The sequence below is a fragment of the Cryptotermes secundus genome, unplaced genomic scaffold (genome assembly GCF_002891405.2).
Source record: "Cryptotermes secundus unplaced genomic scaffold, Csec_1.0 scaffold310, whole genome shotgun sequence".
Taxonomy (NCBI): domain Eukaryota; kingdom Metazoa; phylum Arthropoda; class Insecta; order Blattodea; family Kalotermitidae; genus Cryptotermes; species Cryptotermes secundus.
Genome location: NW_019734354.1, coordinates 74365 through 97500, shown reverse-complemented (window position 1 = coordinate 97500; position 23136 = coordinate 74365). Strand labels below are relative to the sequence as shown.

General features: G+C 42.2%; 1 protein-coding gene across 1 annotated transcript in view; it reads right to left on the bottom strand.

The window, feature by feature from the left end:
• The window catches only part of LOC111868841 (protein O-mannosyl-transferase TMTC2), a 76771-nt gene that overhangs the window by 20274 nt on the left and 33361 nt on the right, over positions 1 to 23136 (bottom strand). The window contains exons 3-4 of the mRNA XM_033753188.1: positions 8749 to 8834; positions 355 to 599 (exon numbers count right to left, since the gene is read on the bottom strand). Coding sequence (XP_033609079.1) covers positions 355 to 599; positions 8749 to 8834 — 331 coding nt within the window. The remainder of the gene's footprint in view (positions 1 to 354; positions 600 to 8748; positions 8835 to 23136) is intronic.

Here is a 23136-nt window from a genome sequence, read left to right as displayed (position 1 = left end):
AGTTAAGTGCGGCCGGCGCGTAAGGCTGACAACCTTACCGCCCTCTTTGAGCCAATTGTCCAGACAATATAGGATCCTCGATGTCTCACAACCCTATGGGCCTCCGAGGTCTGTTACAGAGATACCTTTACTTGACTTTTTTTTTTTAGCTGACGTATTTATACCGACCGAGAAATTCATATTTTCTCAGTAAGTATAAGCTAATGAGAGGATTTGAGGCTGTCATAGTCCTGTATAACTACCGTTACCTGCTTTTTTCCTGTCGAACTTGTTAGTCTGTGAAGTACATTACAGGGCTCCAAAGTGTATCATTATATTCAAAGCAATCGCGTATTTGGTTTTGCTGCAATTCACCTGCGGCGGATAGTGTTCAGGCATCTTTTCAACAGCCTCCTGGTACATGGCGACTGCTTTGTGTAGGCGGCCTTGGTCGGCGTAGAGGCGTCCCAGGTGTAGAAGTGCTGATATCTTGGTGGCCTCGTGAGTGCGAGGGTCTTTCAGACCTGCGCCGTTCAGCCTTGAGCAGCGTCGGTACACGGCTACAGCCTCTTCGTAGCGCCCTCTCCTCTCCAGCAGTTGTGCCAGGTTCAAGTGTGCCACTGCGGAGAAAAAGAAGAAAGCATCGGCTACAATAGCAGCAACACTATACAGTTCAAAACCTGAAGTTTTCTCGGTAATGAGTATTCGCTGTAGTTATCTTCTGGGGTGTCACAACCTCTCGAAATGGGTGAGAAATTAAAAATCCGAGACCTCGGATTAGGACCCTCCCCCTCAATTCTTACAGGAGGAGGCAAGTTCTTTCCCAGCGTCCATAATTATCAATTCGACAAGGCGCGACACACACAAGAATCATATAATTTTTTTTAATTCGCTTAGTGGGGGGTGGAGTCAAACTGGGTCCACTCGGCACGGCGGCCACTGATTGGCCTATTGTAGCCTGCCCCGGGTGATTATGATGATGGAGAATTTGGTGGAAAGAAGATTGGCAGGGGAAACCGAAATACTCGGAGAAAACCCGCCCCCAGCGCCACTTTGTCCACCACAAATCGCACTTGATCAGACCCAGGATCGAACCCCGGCCGCCGCGGTGTGAAGCCAGCGACTAACCGCTTGAGCTATGGCGCTGCCAATCTTATAGTTACTGCCGAAGTCACTGTTCTTGACCAAACCATGTTTACAAAGTGTGATATGCCTTCAATATTATGTTAGAATTCCCTCTGATGGCGATGTGGTGGAACACGGCTAGTGGAACTGATGTTGCTATAGGCAACATGTTAATATAAATTACGTCATTTTCAGTGATGTGGAGTGTGAAATGACAGTGGGCAACATACAGAAGTGTGAATAAACGATATATGCCATAAGAAACACATCTCAATATTGCACGGTTATCAGATTTCAGTGTCTGAATACAGTACAGCAAGAAAATGAAATTACAAAGTTTATGTGGCGAATGAATATCATCACTGAGCAGCGAACCGACCGGCGTAGGCGTAAAGCTCTAGATTTATATTCGGGAGGTGCTTGATTGGAATCTCGACTGAGACACCGGCTGTCCTGACTGAGGTTTTTCTTTTGTGCTGTTCTTTAGTTTCTCCAGGAAATGCCGGGATTGTACCTCGATTAGGAAATGTCCGCTTTCGTAAAGGCCCTCTCTACTTCATCATTAGTTACCAATAATCCGAAGATATATATAGGGTGTCCCAGGAGGAATGTGCCAGACTTCGGGAGGGTGTTCCTTGTGTTAAAGTATGCCGATATAACCCAAAACACCTATTTCCAAAGTTGAACGGTTACGGAGATAATGGCCAGAGAAGTGTGAAACTTTGACAGGTGTTACACACTTGTTGATTACAAAATACATATTAAAACTGGCAGGAATATGTGGATTCTGTAATGTTAATAATGTACGTAACATCAAACTTACTTGTGAGTGACATGAAGCCATAAAATTGAAGTACAAAATACTCGCTCGCCATGTCATAATTGTCCTTAGGGTTCCCAAGCACTATACATGACACATGAGTGGCAAGCACTGACGTAACATGGCTGACTGCGCATTCTGGTATGCGAGTGTATGCGGCTAGTGTGGCTCGTCATCACCACACTCAGGGACAAACATTGATAAGACTTGTCAGCTGACTGGTACGGTGCGTGGACCCGCCAGAAAACCTCACTTTTCTCGGGCCATTATCTCCGTAACCGTTCAACTTTGGACATAGGTGTTTTGGGTTATATCGGCATACTTTAACATAAGGAGCAGCCTCCCGAAGTCTGGCACATTCCTCCTGGGACATCCTGTATATAGCTCAAGGGATAATTAAGAACAGGACATAAATGTACAATTACAATATATGTTTTATGCATAATGCCATTTCTTTTCAACTTTAGAATACCCCATAAGAAAGGTCCAGAATCACCACAGGGGATGGAATTGAATGGTTCCATCAGTTCTGTCTACGATGTTGATGTTAATTCAACGGGCGAAAACATAGAAACCAATGTCGGTGGCTACTGAGCAGCCTTTCCCAGAATTTAGCGCAGGGTAGGCCAAGTACTCGTACTATATTCATAAATTTTCCATGGAATAGAAGAAAAAAATATAAAGATAGAAAGCAAATTTTTCGAAAGTGTGGTGAAGTGCACAGTAATATAACAGGATTTGCTTTACGAAGAAACGAAGAAGCATGAATAGAATTGAAATTTGTCTTCAATTTTCTGTATTCTTTTTCACAATTAAAATATACAGAACGACCCATTTACTCGGTGTTGTATATGTGCCTGAAACATTATGTCACATTACTGGAATGAACTGGGTTCGGTGGACTTGAGAACAACGTATTCTGAAGAACTTTGGAAGCTAAAAGAGATGATGGAACAGCAGGTCGAGGGAAACTGCACAAAACCTAATGAAAATGTGTTATACGCAGTGAATTAATACCAGTGCTTCATTAATTACGAACCATGTTGTGAAGACGTATGGGGGAGTGGAGGTATAGCTGCACAGTTCTTAAATCCGGCAGTAGATAGAAGTGAGGGGTGAGCTTCACGGCTTCTGTCGCTTTGTCCTCTGGGAAGCAGCTGGTGGTACACATAGATAGGAGGTTGAATGGGCCCCAGAGCCTGTCTGCGTATTTTGGAGGAGAAAAAATCCCTTACATCTATAGATCTTCACGGAGCTTCTTCGCAGGACTGTGGTTATATATATATATTTTAAAATACCTAAGCAATTACGATTAGTGTACAAGAACAGGAAAATCGAAATCTAGTGCCAGTTCCTGGTGACGTTACTGCGATAGTGAATTGCAGGTAGTTGTCACGCCTGATGGCAAAAACCTCTCTCATCAAGGATGGGCAAAATATATTGTCGCACAACCTTCCGAAGTTACACAAGGTTTGAACGGAAGCAAGCATATCACTGATGTCAGCTTAAAAGATGCTACAAGTTCTTCTCCAGGGCTTTCCAAATTAATTTGTGTCCGCGGAGAGAACATCTGAAAGTAAATGAAAAGGAAGTTTGGATTTTCTCCAAAAGTATAATTACACGGATCTTCCACAAGAGTCAGCTTGTAGGAAGATCCAAATGTTATGAAGAAACATTGAATGAAAATTTTGTTATTGTGGGCGAAACAAAACTTTTTGGCCTCCGTAGAGGAAACAGCCGATGCAAAAGAAAGGAGGACTGTTGTTGCAGTTACTAAAAATGATCAGACGCTATCAGAACAACAATCTTTTCTCCCAGGCCAATAAGTGTTTGCAGTGAGACACAGAGCAATAGAACGTGTCTTCAGTGATGCAGAGCAGAATCTGTGGTCAGAATGTGTGAAACCTGACATGTTTTTGCTCATTACACACGCGCACAGTCCATCAGAAAGCAGCAGAACTTCCACTGAGCTGAACTGAACTGAGTTGAGAGCGTAGCGAATGCTTTTGCGCACTGTGTATGGAACTGTTTATATACTTTATCCATATGTCGAGCAGTTAATGGCTAATGGGAGCGGCCTCCGTAGTCTAGGGGTAACGTTACCACCTCGTGACTCAAGGTACATGGGCTCAAACCCGGCGGAGGTCGTAGAATTTTTAAGGGCGGAAATATTCAGGGAACAAGTCCTCCGGGAGGGAGGACTTGTCGTAGCTTTACGGCACGTAAAAGAATCTCATGTCCTAAAGGACCACAGCCAAATCCAGGACCATTCCTGCCCAACAGTAGTCTCTAACGCCTCTGGTAGATGGGGGAAGCATCGAGATACCGCTGAGCCAGTAGAGGCCGAACTCGCTGGCTGAGTCGGGACTGATGGCACGCACCAGTACCGGTAGGGAATAGAGACTGGTAGAATATCATAGGGGGACGCACAATGGACCAACAGTTGGTCTCAGTGCATGGGGAAACCCACCCTCTCCAATACAATACAATACAATACAATACAATAATGGCTAATGGGAAGATCTTTGTGAAATCGCTGGCAATAATAGAGCTCCTTGGTAACGAAGCTCCAGACACATCATTCACCTAACTCCAGAAATTACACTTTGCCCACATTTACGCAAATTTTAGGTTGTGTCGAGGGCTGTAACAGAGGTGGAAAGGACAACAGTAATAAATCTGAAGGACATAAACAGCAAGAAGTTCTACGAATAAGTAATCGCATTCTTTCCTTTGATAGGACACGGAACGTAAGAAAATAATTATATGGGGGGGCATACACACACAGACAGCCTCCTTGATGCGACAAGGACCGCACAGAAAACGCAAAAATTATAGAGGACATATGCAGGCACAAGTTGATCTTATAAGCCCGAGGAAGCACGATAAAAACATATAAATTCAACGATTCGGAAGCAGTAAAGCCTAAATTCATGCAATAAAAGAAGTCATTATTCGTTAAGGATAGAAGTTTTGAAGTTATATGAGGGATTTTATGTGTGTTAGATGAGGAAGTCCTAACTGATTGTGAATGCATAAGAAAAGATGCGTCGCTCATCACAGAACTGCAAGACTGCTGTCGTGTGAAGTGGAACGTCCGTTTTTTCAGTACAGATGCTTCCTGTGAGTGACCCACACATTTGCAGTGCGTGCCTGTTGTGGTTCACTGCAACATTCTTTCATTTCCTGTCTAAGATACTGCCGACGTATGGCGAGTACTTTGTGTACTCATCGGTACATTTAAAAATAATGTATTTATTTTTAAGGCATGTGAAAAATTATTTTATAATATCTGTCACCTAAATATCCGTTTCCTAGTAAAAAACTTCTCGTTCCGCGGAAAGCAGAGAAAATTCTCAAGGAAAACTGTTCTATGGAGTTTGTTACAAATTTCCCTTTTTTTCTTTATAGGGGTTTGAAACTTGGTCTTTCACAATGTAACGGAAATATAACGGAAGAACACAGACTCTACGCTCTTGATAAGTTAGAAATGTATAGACAATTCTGATTTTGTTTGTGGACAAGTTTCGAAACACCTCCAGCTCCGCTGTAACCTCCATGCTTAGTCGAGTGTGGTCACGGAAGTGTATGTATACTAATCCCATGGTAACCCGTTGTCACGGGAACATGCTCTGTTAACACTCGTTGCCTAGGAAATCAACTTCAGATCTGATTGCACTATTCCGGCTCTCAGACGTCACGTCACAATATAATATATTTTTAAATTTTATATTTATCATCGGTTTTTATCCAGTGTTTAGGTACCTGTATTTCGTTTTTGGGGGAGGTAAACATGATTATGCCTGCATTTCTTCCATATCTAAGTCATTTTCTGCATTTATTATTTATTATTATTATTAGAGGGGGTGGCTTTCCTCATGCACTTAGACCAGTTATTGGTCCATTGTGCGTCCCCGTTTAATTTCTACTGTCGTCATACCCTACCGGTACTGGTGCGTGCTATCAGCCCCGTTCAGCCAACGAGGTCGGCCGTCGATACCTGATATTTCCCCCATCTACCAGAGGCATTGGATACTACTTGGGCGGGAAATTGTTGCCTAATTTTGCTCAGAGGTCTCCTAGAGACATGAGGATCTTTTACGTGCCGTAAATCTACGACACGGGACCCACGGCTTAAAGTCCATCCCGGAGGACTTGTTCCCCGAATTTTTCCGCCCTTAAAAATTCCACGACCTTGAGTCATGAGGTGGGGACGTTACCCCTAGACTACGGATGCCGCTATGTTCTGCATTTAATATGCAATAAACATGTGAGCCGAATTGTCTGTGAGGCCCATCGTGTAAAATTAATAAGGAATATTAGTACCATCATTCTAATATAGAATCGCTGTACTTGTAATTTGCATCACAAATTTCTATTTCTGCAGTGAAATCTTTGTTGATGAGAGGGCGCTCAATCCCTTCACACTTTCTGCATAATGACTGCTACATAACCAGAGGAGAGAACAAAAGTGAATGCGTTACATTTATAAACATTATTTATAGACATATAAAGCATCATATTTATATATAAATTAATATTGTACTAAAATATTCGTATTCTATAAAAGGAATCGAAATTCATAAGGTGTCTGAAAGTGTGTAAAAAAGAAAAAAAATAGTTACACAGTCACATAAACAGCGGTCGAAACAACCTGGTCAGTCAGAAGAAACTGCAAGCCAATTTCTTACATTAAATTTATTTAAGCTTCCGTTCTATCGTAAAATATTTTCTGTCAACTGAGAGGAAATATACGCTGACATATTCCCAGTTCTAAACACTGATCTACGGTCTTTCATTGGAGCCTATGTGTTACAAGTTACATCTTCAGCATTAAAGATAAAGATTTATTATAACAGATTTAAAATATTATTTGACTTCTCCACAGCTTCTCACATGTTACTAATTCTGTTTGAGAATATGATAAATTCTAGCAGTTGGTTTCTTCCAGAATTGTTCATATCTATTCAATAGCTCATCAAATTTAAAAATCATACTATCATCAAAATCGCAGAAGAATTTAAGAAGTTCCCGAATTTCTTACAATTTATGTGAATGATAAATTACGCGCAAATCGCCCACATCTGCAGCGAAATTGTCGATAGGATCTCATCTCAGAGAATTACTCTCCCCCGCATCGGCCATTCTATCTGCCACTTTTCTGCTAGTTCTGTGTAAGTTCTGCTTAACCAAAGTTCTTCATTAGCCCATCCTATTTCCACCCTCCAATCTGCTACAGGATGATGAAACTTTCCATCACATTTCTCGCCAACTTTCTGCAGCAGCCGTCATTACATGGAATTACCACATTATTTATCCATTAAATATTTCCATCCTCAGGGCAGGAATAGCTGTTAAAAAGGCACCACATTCATGCCCTGTTTTCTACTCTTACATCACCACATTAGCACTCTCTGATGTAATCTAATTTTAAAACATTGAGGAATGTAAGATAGGTAGCTGTTTCTGAAGTGGTCTGGTGGACTGAGATGGGGATGTAGGTGTATCTCGTACACAGTTGTTCACGTAAGCATACCGTAGTTATACAGAGTGTCAGGATGAAATGTATCCAAAAAAATATATCTCGGAAACTAATTGTTATACACGTGTCCGGTTTATGTCATCGGAAAGGAAAACTCTGAAAGTTCTTTTTTCATGCCCGGCATAAGCCGCCACATTTTTGCCACCATGTTAGGAATCACATGGACAAAGAGATGACTGGGATATGAATTGGCAGAGGTGGACCAATCGCTTGGCATCCTACGTCGCCAGATTTAACCCCAGTGGATATTTTCTTGTGGGGTTATGTGAATAACATTTTCTACCAGGCTAAGATCAATGACTTTCAACATTTGAAAGCCCGCATAAGGGACGCTGTGGCTACGGTAACACCAAACATGTTTCAAGCCTCGATATTTGTTGTGTCACTAAGAGAGCCCACATTTAAATTATTGAGAAAGTTATATACGCAGAAAAAAACTTTGATAGTCCATTAATGTGTATAATAAATTCTTTGTGAGATACAGTGATTTTATTTTGGATACATTTCATCCGGACACTCCGTGTTTCCCGAGAAGTTTCGAGCGTAGGCGAGTTCTCTGCAAGATTCATTAAGGGCGTTTCAGAGGATGACTACTGCAATATCGTAAAATGTGACATGTGCAAGTCTGCTTCGAATATTGCCACTACAACGGTGTGTGTGTGTGTGTGTGTGTGTGTGTGTGCGCACATGGGCTGAGTCACAGTTACTGTTCTTTATATCAAATGATGTCTGACAGACCTGGTCAGATGTAGGATTTGAGATTTTTTGCAGCCGTTGTTACGGAAGAGTTCCATCTTCTGGGATAGCTACCAAGCGAGCTCGCTGCCTGCCCCATGGTCGTTTTTTTGCTGGGCTTATCCTTCGACTCTGAAGATGGAGGACAGTTCTTCCTGTGAATCGTCGCTTAGCTCTCAGCATACTACCCGGCGTTAATGCTTCACAATCAGAGGTATACAAACATCAGAATATGAGCGTGTAAATATAAGACAGTAATGAATCTTGGGATTACACACAACGCAAGGAATTTGTCCAGTATCTGAGTGACACTCGGAATCTCTGGGAGATGGCTCAGAGGAGTTCAGTTAAGGAGTCAGCTGCCACCCGGGCTTAACTACGCACTTGAGGAGGCCTGCATCTAGATGTAGTTGCATGCTCGTTTGTGGACTTAAGGTGGGACTAGGACTAAGCTGCAGAATTTTGCCAGTGTCATTCACTGACGTGCGTGAGAATAATTCCGTTCTTCACAAGTAGTATTACAAGCACATGCAGTAATTTAACTTACGGGCAAGCGTTGGCCTATACTGAATGGCAAGCTGGTAGCTCTGTATGGCCTCCTCGTACTGCTCTCGGCCTTGCAGCAGTATTCCCCTGGAAGAAAGAAGCAAATATATCAACCGCTCACATTCAGCATCTGGTGTATACAAGCAATTTATCTCCAAACGTTCAGTACATATGGCAGAACGCTGGGAGTGTACTCTTCGTGGGGCATGGATATTGGGTATAAGATCTACCAATGGGGGCCAGAAGAGTGTCCTTCGAAAATAAAGATGACCTTTGCCTGGAACTGACCAATCACTGCAGCCTAGTATAGAGCAATGAGTAGGATAACCTAACGGCAACGTTCAAGCCTTATGTTAGGGAGGTTCTCGAATCGAATCTCTCCTTGAACATCGGCAATCCTGCCTTCTGTTTTCGTATTTTTACTAACTCACTTCAGACAGATTACATCGATTATGTCATGGCTGTCTCCTTCCAAATCCTTTCCAATTTTACCCCAGTCCCATCATTCGACACTATGTAGATCATATACTGACAGCGTGTTTAGTCCTGAATAACCTCAAAAAATATACGGTCATGCCCCCTACAATATCATGCCATTTATTGCTTAGATTTAGGAAGTAGTTTTATCTTAACGTCAGGTATTTAAGGCATTCCACTATGTGTGAAGGCAGAAATGATCATTATTAACGGAAATTTGGGGTTAAAGAGAGAAAGAGGTCTGGACCTCAGGCTGGGGGCCTCGTCATTGTCTCAGAAAGCGAGTCGACGTAAGAATAAGGAGAGGACAGAGCTTATCTCAATCTCAGTGAAGTGTCACAGAAATGCCCACCAATTTCCATTCAGACATGATGAAGGTGAGACACACAGTTGTGGAATTGTGGCATAAATTAATTGTTTGCTGAGTTCAGTGTTTCATTTCGGAGTTTAACAGCTAGAATTTCTCTTTTATGGAAACTGGTCTTAAATGCTGCTAGCACAATGGAGGAGTTGGATCAAATAATGGAAACACTACAGCTACTGTATACATTTCTTTATTAACATGGTGTTGTACCACATTTTGCCTTCAGTACAGCCGCAGTCCTTCTTGGAATGGACTCGTACAAATTTTGAAGAGTCTTTAGCTCAAATTTTATACCATTCTCCCTGAAAAACATCTTCAAGTTGTTTTAGAGATGTTGGAGGTGGGAATCTGTTCCACAAACTGACCACAGTGGTTCAGTGTTGTTCAAATTTGATGATTATGGTGTCCGGGGAAGATGTTGAAGTTCACTTTCATGACTGAACAGTTCCAGCTGTGTGAATGGAGGCACTGTCGTCTTGGAAAACTGCATCGTCGTTCAGAATTAACGTTTGGATTATGGAATGCACCTGATTGCCCAACCTGTCCACGTACTCCCTTGCAGTAATTGGGCCATGAAAGGAAATGATTGGATCAACAGAATACCACGATATTGCTGCCGAAACCATCACAGAATCTCCCCCTTATTTCACTGTTGTAACCAGGCATTCCGGATTGTAGGCTTCCTTGGGTACTCTCCAAATGTAAACCCTACCTGATTGATGTAGGGAACATCTGACCATATCACGCGCGCGTTTCCAGTTGCCTGATGTTCAGTTTTTTATGGTCGTGATACCATCTTTTATGCAACTGAGCATTACTTTTAGCAATCAGTAGTTAAGTCGGAGAGTTTCATGGAGGTAGGCCTAGGCCCAAATTGGGGCTGTAGCGCCACAGAAAAAAAGAAAAATCAGTAGTTAAGTAGTTGTAGCCTTACGGACGTCGGAGAGTTTTTGTGGAAACAGGGTCTTCAAGATGAACATTCAGTTCTGCTGTCACCTGTGCTGCTGTAGTTATGCTTTTTTCGCCGAAAAAAATTCATTTTCAGTTTACGATGATAAAATGTAAACATTTCACTTACAATTTCTGAAGAGTGTTTGTAAGTAAATGCGCCATGTATCATGACGCCCGAAATTTCTTTGGTAGCAGATATGATGTTGGCAGACGGAGATCTATGCAGGATCAGAAAAATTGTCTCATGTTCTGCTGAAGGTGATTAATTTAGTATTGCGTTCTGCCTCACTGTCCATTTTGAATCGTTAAAACTTAAAATTTAACCTTCGTGTTCAGGCTGGCGTCTATCTGAAGAAATGCACACGGCTTGGTTACTGCATGTCACATGGGTACCAAGTGACTACAGTTTTCATGCAAGATGAGATTTCAGCTTTAGTTGCGGCTTACGGATGTTATGTCCGTTTGAAGTCGGGACACTTAATTCAGGCCATCATCAGCGTGTGCCTTGTGTTTCTATAACCATACAGCATGAATTCGGTTTGTACAGGAGTTTAGCGAGGTTAGAACCTTCTATGTCTATGCCATAGACTCTGTAGTGAACTAAGCACGGAGGTTCAGCTTTGAATCTCGCTGACTGAGGCTTCGAGTGCTGCCAGAAACGTCCCATGACACTATCTAGATTGGACTACGTCCGCTTCATTCCAAATCCTACTGCGCGATGCTCTATAGTGCAGCTACTCATAAAACAACTCCGAGATTTTAGTCCGCAAGCGAACTATACCGACCGAGCGACCGCCGCTTGTCGGCGAAGTTTAGTGCCAACTTTTGCGGATAGAGGGTGTCGCATGGTCAGCGCAGTGAATTCCCATGACCGTTAATTTCGGTTTTCTAGAACGGCGCCCCTATTTCCTTGAAATAGATCCTAAATTATCATCACGAGGCTGAGTGGACCCCGTTCCAGACCCAATGTTTCTCAAAAGAAATCTGGTAGCGCCGGGAATTGAACCCGTACATCTGGATCGGTAGCAGGGAACGAGTGCCGTTACTCATAGAGTTGTTAAATAACAAAAGACATATTTAAAAGCCACACATTATCTTCAGTGTAACTCAGCACCAGATATCACTTCTCCTAGATGCAAGTGATGCAATTAACCTCTTCTCGTGGTTGAGAATAACATTTTACTCAATGTGCCTTTTATGGCTGGATCTCACAGCTCTTAGGAGCAGCTGACGCAAATACTGGCCACACATTTAGCCTCTTTTTTTTCAGAACGTTGTCCGTTGTTTGTACTACTCGCCATTTGCGGTGTGACAAAGTGATGCAGATGAAGGATACTTCCAGAATTATCCACACCTCGTTTATGCAAAAAGAAAGAAATGGAAATTACAACGCAACGTTCGAGTGCCGCGTAAAATTATAATTTGTCCGTCCCCGGTGCAAGGTGACAAACGCGACCCACATAACTTGACCGTCTCTGAGTGTGGCATCATTTCAGTAATCATCTCTAGCCTTTTCTGGTCATAAGTCTTCACCAGAAGTAGGGGGAAAGTTTCAACTTTAGGAGTACGCGAACTTCATCTGAATTCTGAAATTTACACGAACATATTCCAAATCAGCTTAGATTTAATGTGGACAGGAACTCAAACAAGGGCTCTTCTCGAACGTGGGAATATGAATAGTAAGTTCAAGTTAAAGACATTTAAATTAATCACTTTAAGTTATTTCTTTGGCAACTGATATTGATAATGAAAATTAATTTCCTAGCCAGCAGCGAGAACTGAATGCACGTCAGTTGTGAGTCACCAGTCCGGGGAACCAATTAGCTCCAGCCGTTCTGGACCCATGCCAAATAGCTTCTTCTTCCGGCTCGCAGACTGCTCGTACACTCGAATCTAATTGTCATCTGTTTATTGCAGTCTCTAATCCTGGAGGGCTAGACTGTGTGCTGTGGCACATGAACAGAGGAGATCCTAACTCACCAGAACCGAAAGAACGTAACAAATGGACCGAATGACGTGTTGAGTAATCGCGAGACTTAGACTACTGTTACACATGTCGAGATGTTGCGTGTCAAGCGATAAGTAGCTTATGATAAATGAATGTGAGCCATTAACTGCAGAACAGAGATCCGAGAAACTTCGAACTTATTGCCCCGCTAGTGCGAGGAACATTTACAGGAACGACGAAAGAAAGCAAGCAAATCACCCGGTGCCTGATATAAGCACGCTTACATATCCATGTTAAATATGTTTTGGAAACAGAACAAAACGACTTATATGTTAAGCGACACTTGTGCATGAACACGAATCATGAAATGGGAACACAACTTTTGGAGCAATGTAATATCTTTATCAGTGCTGAAGGAGAAGCCTTGCAATAACTTAGCAAGGTGTCAGCAGAGATCTGTTCGTCTGCAGCCTGAGACCCTTGCTTTCTTTATGCATCATACGCGCTTTGTTGAAGATGTTATGTAACACAACAGAAAATTTGGTAAGATTTTGTTGTTTGAAGTTATAGGAACCATCACGCCTTTAACAAAACTGCGATTTTACTCGGATATTCACGTTTGGTGGCCCTGTTTTCGTGTAACAGCAAGCAACGCTGACGTAGTGCACTGAATATATGTCACACGTCATCCGAGGGTCAGTTGAATTGTAAGCTGCAGAAGAATCATCTGTTGTATGACTGTCTGCACCCCAAACACTTCCAGATTGTTTTACATGCCACGAATCCACATATCAGCTGCATAATACCCGTGTTACTTTGTCAGATTTTGCTAACGAACTCATAACCACAGTACTTTGCATTAGTCAGAGCTTTATGACGCGCGTTTTGCCTTTCTTGGTCCCCCCCCGGTTAATATGAGCCACGAACAGTCACGCCGATAGCCTTCAGAGTGCGTCAAGATGGCTCTCATTAAACGTAACACGTGCAACAAATGAATTCCAGGATCGCCCCTTCTCTACGACAGCATACTTACTGCCAAGTGAAACGCTTGTTATGGACTTGATAAAATATGGAGATGGAGAACTTCTACAGTTGGCTTTGGGACATTCTCTTCATTTCTACGGACACGACATCTATGTTTCGTCCACCATTTTGATACGCGCCACTGTATTGAAGGTATCATGCAACACTGTATGTATCCGAGACTGATGTTGGTACCTCACATATTGTACTGATATGCGCTGCTTCGTATGTAGAAGGCTCACCCCCCCCCCTCATATCGACACTTTGTGGCCAGAAGACTGCAGTACCTTTTATTTAAGGTCCATGTGTTTAGAAATAATAAGGCACCAGAAATTTATACTGTATATTATCAGGATCAAACTGCATTATCACGAATAATTTGTTAGAAATGTTTTAGCAACACAATTATTTATAACAGAAACAAGACAACTTTTTGAAGTTTCCAATTGTATTTATCCCCGTCAGCACTGCTTTTATATAGATACGCTACATGTTAATTACCTGCTGACGCTCTGTTTTATGTTTAACGGAAACCCAAGAAAATTGTCTTCCCAGAAAGCAGCAGTAGAGATTAAAGCCATACTGAGACTACTTCGTGTGGCAATAACAGCCCCATTTTCGTAAACGCGACCCATGAGGCTACCCACAATGAACTCAGCATCGCACTGCAGAATTTTTACTTAATTAAACGTTTAGCAAATTGAACCGATGCAGACAAAATTTCTAGTGGATGCTAGGAAGCAAATATTTCATGTTATAAATCTGATTATGTTCTGGGCAGTCTTTTATAAACAGGCACAGTTTAATTCTGCAGTAAAATTTCATGTTTGTAATGTAAAATGGTCAGTACTTCCTTTCCTTGTTTATCTCGAGCACGGTCACGACTTCGTAAGAGCAGTGTAGTGTAGTGTAGGTGCATGTCTCCCATAAAATATATTAACTCAGCTTTTAGTTTCATGTTAGATTTACATTTATTTCTTTGTAGCAGGATTGACTAAATCAACTTCAGCTTTTGTGCAAAGGAAACAGTCGTACAAGGACGTTTCTAGGTGTATGGATCGAGGCGTTATTCTTTATAGACCTCTATAAAATTTCTCTCTCGGAGCAATAGAAGCTGATAAAGTGTTATAATGACTGGAATTATTGTCATTGAAAGAAATAAAATACGTCAGACATTTATTCCGCCATTCGAACCCATAAGAGCTACAAGTCTAACCCAGAAATAAAAGTTCCAGAACGCAACAAACGGTGTGATAAATCTGTTCAGGAAGATGCTGTGTGTATCGGTTTACCGTTCCTGCAGTAAGAATTTATGGCTACGCATAAGGAAAGATATATATATCACATCTGCACGCACACAAAGGTCTATATTTTTGCAATTCGGAAACTCGAATTTCTTTGATTGTTTGCTTTAAGCATAAATAATGCCCATTTGTTTTTGTATTTGCACTGCTGGTCGTCACATTTGTGCATGGTGCGATTTCTGGTCAACAGAATTCGGTACACTGCATGAAACAAGTATTGCAATCGGGACATAAATGACTACGCCACGAAACATTCTTAAACCGAATATTTCTTAGTGGTGTTTCCTATACCTCTACTGCTAGGTCTCTTTCTGTAGTCGGTATGAGGAACTTGCTGTCAGAAGTGAACAGGAGACCGTTTGTTTCTAGGAGCGATCTTCCGACTGCGTTAGTGTAGAAAGCATCGTGATGAACTCATTTATAATTTTTAACTTTTCGTCTGTGAGTTTTCCGATACTGAATTAATAGTATGATAAGCTGAACATGCGGTATTTATGGCAAATGGATGGGTGAACACAATTAGACCAGTTACAATAGTTTTTCCTTATATTTTTTTACTGTGATTCTCACATGCTGTAGCTGGTTCGAGTCGACACAAATGAGTAGTCTTTATCACTGCGTTGTAGGATTAAGTAGTTGGATAATGGATAATTGACGGATACTGTCTTTAGATTGATTATTTCAGATTACTCCTTGAAAAACCTTAATCAATTTAAAAATAAAATTATAACGCAAGGAGTAGCAAAGATAAATATAGAGCTGCTGAATCAAGTTCATACTCAAATGGCAGACAAAGCATCTGTAAACTTTTAAATAATTAATGTCACTTGGTAAGTGTCAATTTGTTGATTCATATAATAGACACCGACCACAGCAATGCAAATTAACATAAACATTACTGAGCATGATACAAGTAATACATCAGTATATACGCTTGTAATTATAATACAAGACGGTTCATGGTTGACTCTATGTGTGTGTTATAAAATTTCCATGGAAACGAAATGGAACATAGTTTATTTACGGTTGATTTTCCAATACTGGTCTTGGGACGAGGAAAGGGGGAAGAACGGCGCAATGAATGACAAACAAAAGGAATGGAAAAGAAATGCTAGAGAATTGACGGCATATACACCAATAATGTAGTTACATTTACAGAAGAAATTACACACTCTAGAAACACGTCCTCTTTTAATGGATAGGACATTCCAACAAGTGCAAACTTCGGGCACCACTGACTGATATTTCTGTCAGTGTTCTGAGTCTCGCTTGTTACTCAGCGCCAAGTTTTCTGGCGCAGTGACGGCCGGTCGCTTAATATGTGCAGTAAAAATTTGAATACTAAATGTTGTTGCCTTTGTATCTGTAGAGTTAAACTCTTTGTCGCGAAAGGGGAACTGCCTGTGATCCGTGTCTACGTATGAGCTTGCAAGAAGCAGCTTGTATCGCCCGAATGGAGGTTCATTTTACCGAAAGTAATGGACGCGGAGTCTCTTAGTAGGCTTTATGTATTTCGAAACCGTGGGGATTTAATGGTGTTCTGTTGAACAGACTAATCCTAAGAGAAGATTCAAGTCTTGCAAGAACTTTGCATCAACTTGCTTACAACCCAAGTCCCCATAAGACTTGAAGCTTTCACATCGACTAATGACGGTGAGAGAGACGGAAGCTCTCCGAAATGTGCCCCAGGCAGTGACTTTCATTTTTGGCAAAGACTGTACAGGTTGTGTGGAAATTGCTTGCATGGCATTAAGAGCTCAGCATTCTCACAATCTTGGCTGGACTGAGGTCGGTTTCAGAGAATAACCCTAGAGCGCACTTATTGCAGTTATCTTCAGGAGTGAGAGTACAGCGTGCTGCAGGACGCAGCTTGGTAAGGGCACTGGCAGATATAGCAGCTATCCCTACCAGATTGACTTGTGCCTGCTGAGAAATTGCTGTGACTGGCCAGTCCTCCAGCAAATTGTAAATGAAGAGATGAATGTCTTTTTATGTCACATTTTGGAAGGATGTTCATTTGGTTTCATGGCTGGGATATAAATGATGGAAAACAGGCACAAGCAGCGGACAGGGGATAAGTAATGTAAACGTACAGGAAAGCAGAAAACTGGAGAGGTAATAGGGAGCTGGACTGCAGGGTAGGAGTGAGAATTTCGTGATTGAAGGTGGATATGGGGATACCGGGCAAACACAGCGAAGAAAGCAGTAAAATATAAGTTTTTATACTTATGCATGTATATTCAGCATGATCAAGTCAAGGAGGATGAGATTGGCAGGGCGTGTAGCACGAATGGGGAGAACAGTAATGTGTGTAGGATATTGGCGGGAAAGCCAGAATGAAGACCAAGACGTAGGTAGGGGGATAATATTAATATGGACTTTAGAAAGATAGGATGGGGTTTTGTCGACTGGATTGATCTGGCTCAAGATCTGTGAAGGTCTTTTGTGAACACGGTAATGTACCTTCGGGTTCCGTAAGATGCTGGGAAGTTCTTGAGAAGCTGCACGACCGGCGGTTTCTTGAGAAATGCTCAGCTTCATGAAGTCAGTCAGTCAGTTAGTTATATGTATGTATGTATTACGGACACAAATATTTTAAATTACAGTGAGCCTCCACAAACATCGCATTCCCAGCAAAAGATACTGAACCTTACCGCCTCGATACCGTATTAGCGCCACTGGCCCACAAAGAAAATTTTGTAAATAAGGTTCAGTTTTATGTCATTGTTAGATACACGAAAAAAAACACGGAACACTTCATCCCATCAGACGAAACATTCCATTCTGCATAATTGCCAGCTAATTTCAAGTTCCAGGGAACTTGTAGGCTTACAGCTCAAGTGAGTTCCGAAGGTCCCACGATTGTGAAACAAATAAGTTCCTCAAGTAACGAAAGATTAACGTCGGGGAAAATAAAAAAAGATTATGTTACTTTTCTAGGATGTGGTCCGATGTAGTTTCGGCAAATACGTATATACCACTGTTTCGAAGGAATATGCTGCCTCCATATTTAGGGATTTTTTTCAAGTAATTGGAACTCACCAAGGTAAGAACCTGAGACTTCAGCGTCGCCAGCTTCACAGATTGGAGTGGAGAATTGTGCTTTACTTTTCTTTATAAAAAGGAAACATCCAAGGTTCATTTTTTTCTTGTTTCGGTGCAGTTGAAATTGAATTGTCATAATGGGAGATATTGAGACTCACGTGTTAGGTGTCCACGGAGAACAAAAGAAATGCCAGACGACAACTGATCTTTTCACAGTTGGGTTGCTGGAAATTAATTTCCTCTAGGTTTAGACAGCGGGATATTGCCTCCTGGGTGGTGTATCACTCCTTGTTAAGGGGGACATATCTAGTAATGTGTAACTTCTCCAGTGCATCTTTCAGATATAGCAGCGCAGGAGCTCTGCTTCTTGCTGTTTCTCTAACACAAAGTGTAGACTAGAACAGCTAGGGTAACAGTGGGGCGGGGGGGGGGTTCGGATCCCAGCGCCGTGTCTGTTAGGACTTCTTTAGCACATCTATTATTTTTATCTAAACACAAACTGGTTGCTTACTAAATATACCAATTTAAATAGTAATGTTGGCAGCAATGTTCACGAAATTATATTTTCATGTGTATGGGTAACTATAGACGGGGTTTTGAATGGTGACTAAAGTTATGACCACTTGCAGATAGTAACTATAAGTTTTTCTTCATTGCTAGTGGGGAGGGACAAAGTCCCTTGTACTGCGGCCACTTCTGGTCTATTGTACCAGCCCCAGATGATAGGTGAGGGTGATTGTGGAGCAATTGGTGGAATGAAGATTGGCAGGGGAAACCGAGGTACTGGGAGAAAACCAGCCCCAGCGCCAGTTTGTCCACCACAAATCCCACTTGACCAGACCCCGGGATCGAACCCGGGACACCGCGGTGGGAAGCCAGCGGCTAACCGCTTGAGCTATGGCGCGGCCTAACTATAAGTTACTACAGAGCTATCGCTAATTGACACAACCTGAAGTTCTCTGCAGGATAGAATAAGTCTTTTACAGTCTGCAGTGTTTTCACCAGTCGTCGCCTGGTAACGGCTTTCAGCGGCAGACGTTCTCCTTACTCAGGGTTCCCGACCTATCCCCGTGATTCAGCTACCAGCTATTGTGAGCAAGGGCTCATAACGAGAGAACCTTAGTTCTCTAAGTCACAAACTACAATTATAATTTATCACTTTTCTGCACTTCACTCAACTGAACTGAACTGAACTGAACTGAACTGAACTGAACTGCATTGCACTCACTAAATGTCGTACTTACAACATCTAAGCACGGACCACGCAGAAAACATCGCTTTCTAGAAAGTCCATTGGTATGCTGGCTGCTGCCTAGCAACGGCTGTTTCCTTGTTTGTTTCACAGTCGTTGCCTAGCAACGAGTCTATATGCCACAGTATGTACCACCGAGACCGTGATTCGTTTTACAGTGGTCATCTCTTTCCTTTTTTTTTTTCCTGATTTCCAATTTAAGTTTCGGTGTCAGTGGGTGTTCTGGTTGCAGCTTGCATTCAGTAAATGGCAGTAAACGCAGATATGATCTTAAACTCATTCAAGAACGCATTTAAATGGAAATTCCTCTTCAGAACTGTTCCAAGTCACTTATTGGGAATCTTTGTTTTACTCCGACATTACACCAACGCAAGTGAGGATTTTAAAAATCTGAAGGCTTAAGTTTTTGGAGCTTCATTTCTTGTCAAATACTCTCGAGCTAACTTATTCCTCTCTTAGTGTGAATCAACAATTTTCATAAACATACTCGCACAAAATAAAAGGTGAAATCACTACCTGTCGCTATATCGGACATTCGACCACTTGTCAGGTCAGTCGGATGAAGATATATCGGATATTCCTCTTTTAAAGTTCAGGACTAGTTAGTTACTTACTCATGGAGCTGAGCCCCTCCTGAGGATCCGCCAATTCTGCAGCTACTCAAGAATTTCGCAGCATTTTATGGAACCCAACGGTTCATTACCATGTTCACAAGAGCCTTGTACTGGTCCCTATCCTCAGTAAGATCAATCCAATCCATATCATCCCATCCTGTTCCATTTTAATATTGTCCACCCACCTACGCCTTGGTCTTCCCAGTGGTCTGTTTCTGGCTTTCCCACCAGTATCCTATAAGCATTCCTCTTCTCCCCCATTCGTGCTACATGCTCTGCCCACCTCATCCTCCTTGACTTGATCATTCTAATTATTTGGAGAAGAGTACAAGTTATGAAGCTCCTCATTATGCAGTTTTCTCCAACCTCCTGTGACGTCATCTCTCTTCGGCCCAAATATTCTCCTCAACACCCTGTTCTCAAACACCCTCAGTATGTGTTCCTCCCTTAATGTCAGAGACCAAGTTTCACACCCATACAGAACCACAGGCAAAATTATAGTTTTGTATATTCTCATTTTTATGTTTTTGTACAGCAGACGAGAAGACAAAAGGTTCTGGACTGAATGGTAGCAAGCATTACCCGAGTTCAATCTCCTAATTTCTTCCTGAATCAGGACCACCCCTTGTCGGTTGTCCGTGACTGCTTATTCAATATACTTCGCAGCTTCCATCCATACCTGGAGGGCGTCTCCTCCATCCGCAACCAAAGTTCAGGAATAAGGGAGGAATATCCGGTTCAATGATCATTCGTCACATGAAGTAAATAACGTGAAATTGTGAATCAATCTGCCAGTAGTATCCAGCACACTTTCATTTCCAGATATTCTTCTCGCAGATTTGTTGCTTTTGTGCTGTGCTTACGGAATACGTACACAATGAAGCAGATGCCTTAATAATGCAAAGTTGATTTAGGATGATGATGTTGCAGAAGGAAGTAGAATTGTGAGCGGTTTCTATAATTATTATACGCCAAACGAAGCTAGATTACTCATTCAGTGAGTGGGAACGAAGCAGAGGATTTAATAAATTGATAACATGTGGATATATTTATGTCATTGCTTTGAATTTGAAATGGAGCGAGCTTCCATTCATTTTGAGATTAGCTGTGAGATTTGCGGTATATTTCGTTTTCATAACTCGCATTGAGCTTGCGCAGTAGATTATACCGTCATTCGAAAAGCTTTCAAAACACGTTACCACGTTCCGTTACTGTGGTGCATTTTTCCGGTTTGAAACCGAATAATAACATAAATGTAACAGGGTAGAAAAACGCATATCAAAGGGTTTCCCTAATCCCTCTCACATGGAAGCCATTCCGCTAATTAGCAGCAGGCGTCTGTGAACTTGCAAAGCAGAATTATCTTTGTGCTGCTCCAGTCGCAGTACAGCTTTCCGCGAAATAACGTTCACGGCTTGAAAAGTGTTAATACAGACCTATAGTTCAGAGCTTTTTTAAACTAGTTCATTAATCTTAATACAAGAAAGGAAAACCAAAAATTATGTGTCCTTTTATTTCCGGATTAAGTTACGTAATTCCAATATGAATCACAAAGGCTTTGCCATAGGCAGTTATCCACAATTTCCAAGAACTAGTAATGATGGAGCAATGTCACAAAAAATGAGAAGATAAAATTCTACTATTCATTTTCTTTCCTTCAGTACAAAATTGCCTCAGCATGAAGCTGTCCATTCACCTTCAAGTAATTCACAGGGTAATATGGCGTGAAGATTTACTTTCGCGTTTTCACATACCATAACGACGTACGCAGTAGGTTAAGGTAACAACCACCCAAAATTACTGGGGTTTTGGACTTAGTCCATCGTCCAAAAACTAGAGAATGTTTCGGAAAATGATCTGTTTCCATTCTTCGGTGAGGGGGGTAGACACAGTGGCCACAGTATCTTTCACACTGCTGTATTCGTGGCCACAGTATCTTTCACAGTGCTGTATTCGTGGCCACAGTGTCTTGCACAGTGCTGTATTCGTGACCACAGCATATTGCACAGTGCTGTATTCGTGTTCACAGCATATTGCACAGTGCTGTACTATTCGTGGCCACTGTATCTTTCACAGTGCTGTATTCGTGTCCACAGTGTCTTGCACAGTGCTGTACTATTCGTGGCCACTGTATCTTTCAGTGCTGTATTCGTGTTCACAGCATATTGAACAGTGCTGTACTATTCGTGGCCACAGTATCTTTCACAGTGCTGTATTCGTGTCCACAGTGTCTTGCACAGTGCTGTACTATTCGTGGCCACAGTATCTTTCACAGTGCTGTATTCGTGTCCACAGTGTCTTGCACAGTGCTGTACTATTCGTGGCCACTGTATCTTTCACAGTGCTGTATTCGTGTCCACAGTGTCTTGCACAGTGCTGTACTATTCGTGGCCACAGTATCTTTCACAGTGCTGTATTCGTGTCCACAGTGTCTTGCACAGTGCTGTACTATTCGTGGCCACTGTATCTTTCACAGTGCTGTATTCGTGTCCACAGTGTCTTGCACAGTGCTGTACTATTCGTGGCCACAGTATCTTTCACAGTGCTGTATTCGTGTCCACAGTGTCTTGCACAGTGCTGTACTATTCGTGGCCACTGTATCTTTCACAGTGCTGTATTCGTGTCCACAGTGTCTTGCACAGTGCTGTACTATTCGTGGCCACAGTATCTTTCACAGTGCTGTATTCGTGTCCACAGTGTCTTGCACAGTGCTGTACTATTCGTGGCCACTGTATCTTTCACAGTGCTGTATTCGTGTCCACAGTGTCTTGCACAGTGCTGTACTATTCGTGTCCACAGTGTCTTGCACAGTGCTGTACTCGTGGCCACACACTATTGTACAGTGCTGTATTCGTGGCCACAGTATGTTGCAGTGCTGTACTCGTGGCCACACACTATTGTACAGTGCTGTATTCGTGGCCACAGTATGTTGCACAGTGCTGTATTCGTGGCCAAAGTATGTTGCACAGTGCTGTACTCGTGGCCACACACTATTGTACAGTGCCGTATTCGTGGCCACAGTATGTTGCACAGTGCTGCACTTGTGGCGACAGGAACTTGTACAGTGCTGCACTTGTGGCGACAGGAACTTGTACAGTGCTGTATTCGTGGCCACAGTATATTGCACAGTGCTACACTTGTGGCGACAGGAACTTGTACAGTGCTGTATTCGTGGCCACAGTATATTGCACAGTTCTGCACTTGTGGCCACAGGATCTTGCACAGTGCTGTATTCTTGGCCACACTACCATACACATTCCTGTATTTTTGACACACTGTCATTCACATTGCTGTACTCATGACCGTAGTATACTGCACAGTGGTGTAATCGTGGTCACTATTTTTCACAGTGCTGTACGCATGCCATACATCTTGCATAGCACTCTACTCATGACGCGGTGTCATATATCT